The following is an 8376-nucleotide window of genomic DNA, read 5'->3' as shown; positions in this document are numbered from 1 at the left end:
CAACCCCTCTGTCTTCCCATTTACTAATATTGAACTACTACGAGATTTTACAAACGGTTTGACACAATGTTTTTTTGTCTTCTCACGGTGAGAATAGTCATCGGTATACAGTCTAAGAAGGCAAGTAATTTCTGACACTTTATGTTTTTACAAAAACTGCTGTTATTGCTAATTTTATGCTCATTTTCTATATCCACACTGCATATAATTCCACAGAGTCTCACCTCTTAACCATTTTCAGAAATAATAAATACGGAAGAATAGTTGGCTCAGGTATATATGCAATTGCACTTTTATTCCTCTAGACCCCCAACTATCGAACTAAATAGGTCTAGTGTGGTAATACCTGTCTGATTATAAAGGGAAGCATTTATACATGTAAGCAATATATAATTATGTACAAGTAATACAACTGAACTGGTATGGTAGTGACAAAAGCACTCAATTGTATAATACAAAGGCAATCACAGATTGCAAATCCTCAAGGCCGTAGTAAAAATGTCCTGTGCTCTCTCCTTCTCTTAATGTATGTTCCCAAACTTTAATGCCTAGTCTGGAAAATGGAAAATCAACCATTCATATACTAATTTGAGGGGTCATAGGTCAACTCCATGTGGCACACCATGTCCAGGAAGTCAGCCAAGAGGTGAGCTTTCACACCCGATCACATTCAGGTGCCTTTTTTTATCATTACTTATTTTACTGCAACTATGAATAAGCTAACTTATTGTAGCGTCATGGTACAGTCGTTCAAAACATGGTCACATCATATGTGATCTCACATATATTTGGTTTGGGGGTTATAGGTGTTGGCATTCTTATTTCTCAGAGATAAATACTTATTTTGGTTAATTACATACAATATTGGGAACATACAATACATGTCATCGGTGACATACTGCTGGTCGCTGTCTCTGTGAGTGTCAGACATTTTTGCACAGCTCTGAAACGTTTCCCTTTTATGGTAATTGTGTACTCGGGCATAACAAAAAAGCAAACCTTTAGGACCACCTTTTTTCCTCGTCTTTCTGTTAAGACCTGTACACATCCACAAGCACGCGTGCACGCACACACCAGCAAAAAGCAAATAGTTCACTCTGAAACCAGTTAACTTTTCATTTCGAAGAACTGGAAGGTCAAATACTGTCCTGCCATAGTGAGTGAGGAGCTAGTGGCTAGAAGCTAGCCTAATGCTATATAGACCCAAACAGGGATAGCCTAGCGGCTAACTGCTAGCCTAAAGCTATATGGACCCAAACAGGGATAGCCTTGTGGCTAGCTGCTGGCCTTATGCTACATGGACCCTAATAGGGATAGCATAGCGTCTAACTGCTAGCCTAATGCAATTTGGACCCTAACAGGAATAGTCTAGCAGCTAACTGCTAGCCTAATGCTATCTGGACCCTAACAAGGATAGCATAGCGGCTAACTTCTAACCTAATGCTATCTGGAACCCGAACAGGAATGGGGGAAAGGTCTTTTGGCCACCAGGAGGTGCAGAAGTCATGGCACGTTAGGTAAAGGAGATTCTGGCTAGCTCTTTGTTATAATGCACAGAAAAGTAGTAAAAAAATAATGAGAGTCTCTTTTCTTTCAAACTGAAATGTCTCTCCCCATGATGTCAGACTTGGTTCCATTACGCTGGTTCTCCATATTGGTTGTCGTTCTTCTCGCTCCTCTTCAGCTGATCTCTGTTCAGTCGTTGTGCAGTTTCTCGACACCACCCTGAAGGGAGAGAGGGGAACCCCATGTTCAAATATAATGTACAACGTCTCTATCAATATCAGTAAACAGCATCTTCCTAAATGGCATGCTAAATGGCATATATTATTATATTATAAGCCGGGTGGTTCGAGCCCTGAATGCTGATTGGCTGAATGTCGTGGTATATCAGACCGTATACCATGGGTATGACAAACATTTATTTTTACTCTTCTAATTATGTTGGTAACGAGTTTATAAAAGCAATAAGGCACCTCTAGGGTTTGTGGTATATAACCAATATATCACGGCTAAGGGCTGTATCCAGGCTGTATCCAAAAGAACAGCCCTTAGCTATGGCATATTGGCCATATACCACACCCCCTTCGGGCCTTATTGCTTAATTGTACACTGAGTGTACAAAACATTAGGAACACCTTCCTAATATTGAGTTGCACCCCCTTTTGCCCTCAGAACAGCCACAATTCGTTGGGGCATGGCCCCTACAAGGTGTAGAAAGTGTTCCGCAGGGATGCTGGCCCATGTTGGCTCCAATGCTTCCCACAGTTGTCAAGTTGGCTGGATGTCCTTTGGGTGGTGGACCATTCTTGATACACACGGGAAACTGTTGTGCGTGAAAACCCCATCAGTGTTGCAGTTCTTGACACACTCAAACCGCTGCGCCTGGCACCTACTACCATATCCCATTCAAAGGCACTTAAATATTTTGTCTTGGCCATTCACCCTCTGAATGGCACACATACACAATCCATGTCTCAATTGTCAAGGCTTAAAAATAATTTTTTAACCTGTCTCCTCCCCTTCATCTACACTGATTTAAGTGGATTTAACAGGTGACATCAATAAGGGATCATAGCTTTCACCTGGATTCTAGTGGTCAGTCTATGTCATGGAAAGAGCATGTTCCTAATGTTTTGTTTACTTGTTATGGGTCCTTGCTACCCGGGATCCGTTTTGTACACTCAGTGTATCATCCACACTGTGGTAACATCCACAATGGGGATTGGAGAATAACATTATTGATGACTTTTACCTAAGGCTGAGTTCTGAGTCCTTACGTTCTTTACGGTAGACTATAGGACTATTCTACAGTGGATCATGGGGTCCTATGTATAGGCACAGCTGTGAGAAGATGATCCTACGTTGGGGTTGTAGTAAAATGTGATATTCCTTCCTCAAGGCCTCCCTTAACTGTATACAGTCTAGAAGAAAAAGTGCTCCCTCTCACTTCCCCGTTCCTCTCGATTTAGATCATCCTGTCAGAGCACTCACTCATGTGCTAAGCATATGTAGAACATACATCACAAAACTTAGAACAGGGGCTCTGTTCAGTTCATTTATTTGGCCTTATACAACCAGTTATATACAGTATAACTGGCTCCATAAACAGATATAGGCTACTGATGAAGGACTAAAGGAACAGCACATTGCTTTTAGCACTTTCAATAATGTTATTTATTAAGACAATATTTCAGCCATTTCAAACCTTTGGAAGCACAAAAAGCTGGGTGGAGTATTTTTTATATATTTTTTGTCAGATATCAAAAAAGTATGAGTCAGCTTCTCAACAGTTCAATCGCTGGTTTATCGAGAAACATGAAGCAAGATGCACGTTTCAAAAGACCGAAGGAAAGTTAAACAGTCTTAATCCATCTCACAGAGAGAGAGCGATCAAGAGTGAGAGGGAGGAAAAAAGAAAGAAAGAGCAAGCAAGGGCTCGTGCCAACTGCCAACATTTCAAACCCCATCAAACAAAAACAACAAGCTGCAAATGACCCTTTGGTACATTTGGCTCTAGGACTGGCTTTAAGACTGGCTCGCTACTGTGAAAAACAAAACAACATGCTTAATCTGTTTTCACACTTTAACTGAGTCAAACTGAATAATGGACATGACTGTGAAGAACTCTACACAGAATAAGGGCAGACTTTGGGCGTACACCTGATAAAGGCATTATAGCCGACATTGTGGTGTCAGGCTTTTTCTCTCACAAAAGTTTGTACCACATGAACATGTCAATGTGCTGTGTCAATGTGTTCATGTGCTTACAAACAAGCAGAATTTGACAAAGAAAATAGGGGGCAGGACTTACCATGGCTAGCTGGCGTCCTATGTTTCCTACAGTCACTCCTCCTGAGAAGAATATGCATGGAAGCCAAGAGCGCACATACAGAAAGTCTGGATACGTGTATCTACAAGAGAGGGAGAAAATACATCAAATTAAATGAACTATTTGCCCCAATAGTCAAATATAGCCCCAAATAAGACACGTGTCAAGTCCTAAAACAGGAATGGCAACTTAAACACAGAAGGGGGAAAAGCAGCATTATTAAAAATATATAAAATAATCTTGCCTCTCCTCCCTCTCTATCTCATCTCTCTCTCTTCCCTTCACTCAACAGAAGCTGTGGAGGCCTTTTGAACTCAGCTCTTTATAAGTCCCTCGCTGATTTATAAGTCCCTCGCTGAAGCAACCGAGTGCTCCTTCTCCCCAGGACGTTTTTCAAGAGGTGCCACATAGGCAGGTAGGAGGGCCAATAATTAGGCGTGGAGGCATGGGGGACAAAAAATTATTGCTTTCATTTCATCTGTCAGATCCTCTTTGATGGAATCAATCAGGTGACTGGGACCAGTTCCATAAAATATACTTAAATATGTCATTCACAAAGTAGATAGACATCTTTTCTTAAAAAGACACCTAATTTGATTCACTGGCTGTACTCAAACTATAAGGTAAGTAATGATACCATAATGTCCACGAAAAGATAACATAATAACATAATAATATGGTCCTGTGTAGCTCAGTTGGTAGAGCATGGCACTTGCAACGTCGGGAATATGGGTTCTATTCCTGCTGGTGCCACCCATACGAAAAATGTATGCTTTGAATAAAAGTGTCTCCTAAATGGCATTTATTATTATTATTATTATTATTATTATTATGATGTCACCAAAATATCCTATCCATGCATTTTTTACAGTTCATGCTACATGGTCAATCCGACATCTGCATTGGCCATGCAGCATTTACTCTGATACGGCCTCTGCAGAAGTCAGGGCATTCATACTTCTTGCGCCTCGCAGAGCAGTGCAGAGCTGTTGAGAAGAGCTGTTGTGAAGGAAGTTGTCAAGGAAGTGAGTTTGTGTTTATACAGGACCTCCCGCCCCCACCTACCACCTACCATCAACCAATAATTTCAATGAGGGGCTATACGGAGCCCTCCGCATTGTTACAAGATTTGGGAGGCGCACAGCGATGCAGTAGAGCTCAATTTGGCCTCTGCTTACCTCCGGAGGCGCCGCAATTGCGTCACACCCTCCATACGGAGTCTCCAACCACATTTTTGGATCAAGCATAAATTGGCTCTTAGTGTAACATGGAAAAATTAAAGCGTGACTTGACTTACTGATAGACACCGTTGTAGACCAGCAGCTGTGTGATAACGGTGGCAAGGAATGCCGTCCCAATGCCCAGGCCGAAGCCACTCCTCGAGCGGTCAAACGTCCACCACAGTCCCAGGGACAGGGCAGCCAGGGTCAGGGACAGCTGGACATTATTGGCAAAGTCTAGTTTCTGTGAAATGGAGCAGTTAAGGGCAAAATATGACTATTTGTTTGCATAGGTTCCAATCTGGCCTACTGACTTTTGACACAACCTCTCCCTATCTTTCCCTACTGTGATCCTCTCTCAGTATCTGCTCAGTAAAAAATCACTTAAAATATGTAAAATAAAATAAAAAATATTGTATTTGTTTGACTGTTGCATCGAAGTGTGGGTGGCACAAGCAGTGTATGTTTGAAGCAACTGTAAGTTCCATACATACTTGGAAAGTATGTCAAGGAGTCAAAACAAGCAGGAATGCAGTTGGGACAGTCACTGACACTGACACTAGATGAATTGCCTTTAAGGCTGTAAAAGTAGCAAAACGACAGTGGAGTGTACAGTGCCACCTCTTCCTATACGCAGACTACATGCTGCGCGTTTGGCCCAGAGGTCGCTAGGGGGCCCTCGACCAAAAAAAAGGAACTCCGTCGGGGTCTCAACTTACAAAAATTTGGTAGTGCATCAGCAGTTTTCCACTTGTTATGTCAGTCACTCAATTAGCCCATGTCAGCTAACATTGCAGTAGGCCTAATCATCACCAATTCACCAACCGGGCACACAGGGCATGTGCTCAGGGGCCGCCATTGATTTTGTTGGTCCATCTCACACAGATATCATATGAACATGGAATAAGTAATGGCAAAATGTGAAGAATTGCAGAAAATGTCCTTTAAAACTGCATCACTTTCTCTACACCCCATGGCAAAATGTGTAGAATTGCAGGAAAGAAATTTGTGCACTAAAAAATTAACAAGATCCACTGCCAAGAGGGGAGCATTAACACGTTTTGCCCGCGATGTGGGGGGGGGGGGCCTCCCGACCAAATCTTTCTTAGGGCCCCCAAAAGGCTACAGAGTATATCAAACTAATCACAGAATGTTACTCAATTATGTATTACACATTTATTAGGCCACAACATCCTTGTTTAAGCTCTGGACGTGATAAACATCACTGGTGTAAATATGTGTCAGCCCTTCTCTAGATTGAAGACAGCTTTAACATGAGAGAGTGCACATTGTGACATTGTTGTTGTTTAGAAAGGATACAGCACTGGCGTGGTTGATGCCAACGAATACTGCAATGCATCTCATGACACTGGCCCATTCCCTTTTGAACTTGTGGGGCTCTCCTAGATGGCTGTCGATGCAGGGGTATAGCAGGCCAACAACAGCTACAGAAAGGACATTTGAGTTAGTACATCACTGAATAGCCTACATACAAATCAAACTGGCTCATGTTGTTTTAAGGGCTTGAAAATTTTGCATTTGAGTTTCAATTTTGAGGGGAAAACATTACATAAGTTAAACAAACAACACGATTGCTTTCTACTTTCACTTTCAGGCACATGATTATTTCTCTCTTATAAGTAATTGCACAAACATGTCTGCAACCGACTGATAATAGTCTCCAACATTTTTTACATTCTTATTTATTTTAAGTGTGAATCATTGTAGCCTACTTCTTAAGAACATGGGGGAGGGGTTGGTGTTGAAAATCATTTATTTAATTCTGACTGCACAGTGCACACGACTTCCTTGTTTCTCTTTTTCGGTAGTGGCATGTTCGAGGCAACAGCCAATTATGGACCGCCTCCACAGCTCACCCGTTATGAAAGCAGCCAATGAAAAAACAGCACACCCCTTATGACCCTCTATGTCCGGCTGTTTCTAGGGAAGCCTATTGGAGCAAATGGAGGGCAATATAAATACTACTGTATATTTTTCCCAGACAAAACACTCATCATTATATGGCCTCATGGCTGCGAGAACACATACATAATGGATATATAGGACAATAACAATGATGGAAGAAACTGTAAATGATTATGTAGCCCAGGCTGTAGTTAGTAGAATATAATGGCATCATGAAACACACAAGCACCCCCCTTAAAAGCCCAATTCACATTCCTTTCTCCAAATTAGAAGTAGGCCTACATAACAACCTCATTCATTCATACAGAATGATAAACTCAAGATAACCTATAGGTTTAGGAAAAGTGACAACTCACCAGCTGCCGTGCCGCAGCAAGGGGGAATCCACCACGCCGATGAAAACAAAGTTGCCATCACCTCTTCGGGAAACAAAGTCACATTTCTTTGAACCTGTAGCAAGTTGAGCACCAATGCAAGAAAGACTCCCACGGTGAAAAGGACGAGACCCCGTCTGATCAAGTTTGCTGTTTGCACACTGTGCAGTGAGCCGTATACATTGCTAAGCACTGATGTGATAATTGACATCATTTCTTCAGCCTTCGATTCGACCCAGTTTTCCCTAGAATAATTCTTAGATTCCACCCTCGATGTACAGGAGCGACTCCAGCAGTGTTCTTCTAGTCTTGGCATTTGCCACTTCAGCGCTGGAGAACAACAGATGCGTTATTAGATTGTAGCTAACACAGGTATGCCTCATTAAATTGCATCTAATCTAAGACTGGTGGTGTCTACTGTCTAGACTGACCTTTGCCACAATCTTACTATGATTAGCCTATCAATTGGCAATAGCAAAGCAGAAATAATCGATCTCTTCTTACCTTGATCTCCAGACGTTCCCACTGTCTGATCGAGCGAGAGCCGACTTAGTTCATTCGCACCTCGACAATGCTGTGCGTTTTGCTGCTCTCAGACTGTTATCACGTTGTTAAGTCACATCATCGTTTGGGTGAGAGAGGAAAAGCTTCTATATCATTCCTAACCGCAGACCTCATAGCAGAGACAGGCTTCCTCTGCAGAAAACAGTCACAGCTGTGTCGGGTGAGTAGTGTCGGCCAATGGGAGCAAGGCGGGCGATATGACGCGACGCCACCCCACCCGCCCCCTCGTTCAGGACAGCCACAAGATGCTGGCGCTTGCGTTCATGCAGTCTGTCTGCATTCGTGGAAGGGTGGAGTAGGATACGCAAACCAGTGACTTACTTCAAACAAAGTGAGCAAAACATCCAATTGAAAACGAAACAAACGTATTCTATAGTCATACCGATTAAGCAGGTTTACATAGGCCTACTTCAACAGGCAGGCCTTGTTTAGTTTGATAGTTCTTAAAGACCATCTACCC

At 42.3% G+C, this 8376-nt stretch overlaps 1 protein-coding gene across 1 annotated transcript; it reads right to left on the bottom strand.

Annotated features, from left to right (window-relative positions):
- Positions 1-269: 269 nt before the first annotated feature.
- insig1 (insulin induced gene 1) lies at positions 270-8090 on the bottom strand. The gene is made up of 6 exons (XM_041881099.2): positions 7857-8090; positions 7335-7682; positions 6373-6497; positions 5130-5296; positions 3815-3914; positions 270-1725 (listed from the first exon to the last, which is right to left on the bottom strand). The coding sequence occupies exons 2-6, from the start codon at positions 7666-7668 to the stop codon at positions 1696-1698; spliced, it is 756 nt and encodes a 251-aa protein (XP_041737033.1). The 5' UTR covers positions 7669-7682; positions 7857-8090; the 3' UTR covers positions 270-1695.
- Positions 8091-8376: the final 286 nt, after the last annotated feature.

Source organism: Coregonus clupeaformis, chromosome 7 (genome assembly GCF_020615455.1).
Source record: "Coregonus clupeaformis isolate EN_2021a chromosome 7, ASM2061545v1, whole genome shotgun sequence".
NCBI classification, from domain to species: Eukaryota; Metazoa; Chordata; class Actinopteri; order Salmoniformes; family Salmonidae; genus Coregonus; species Coregonus clupeaformis.
The sequence above is the reverse complement of the archived record's forward strand: the minus strand, read 5'-3'. Positions and strand labels throughout refer to the sequence as shown.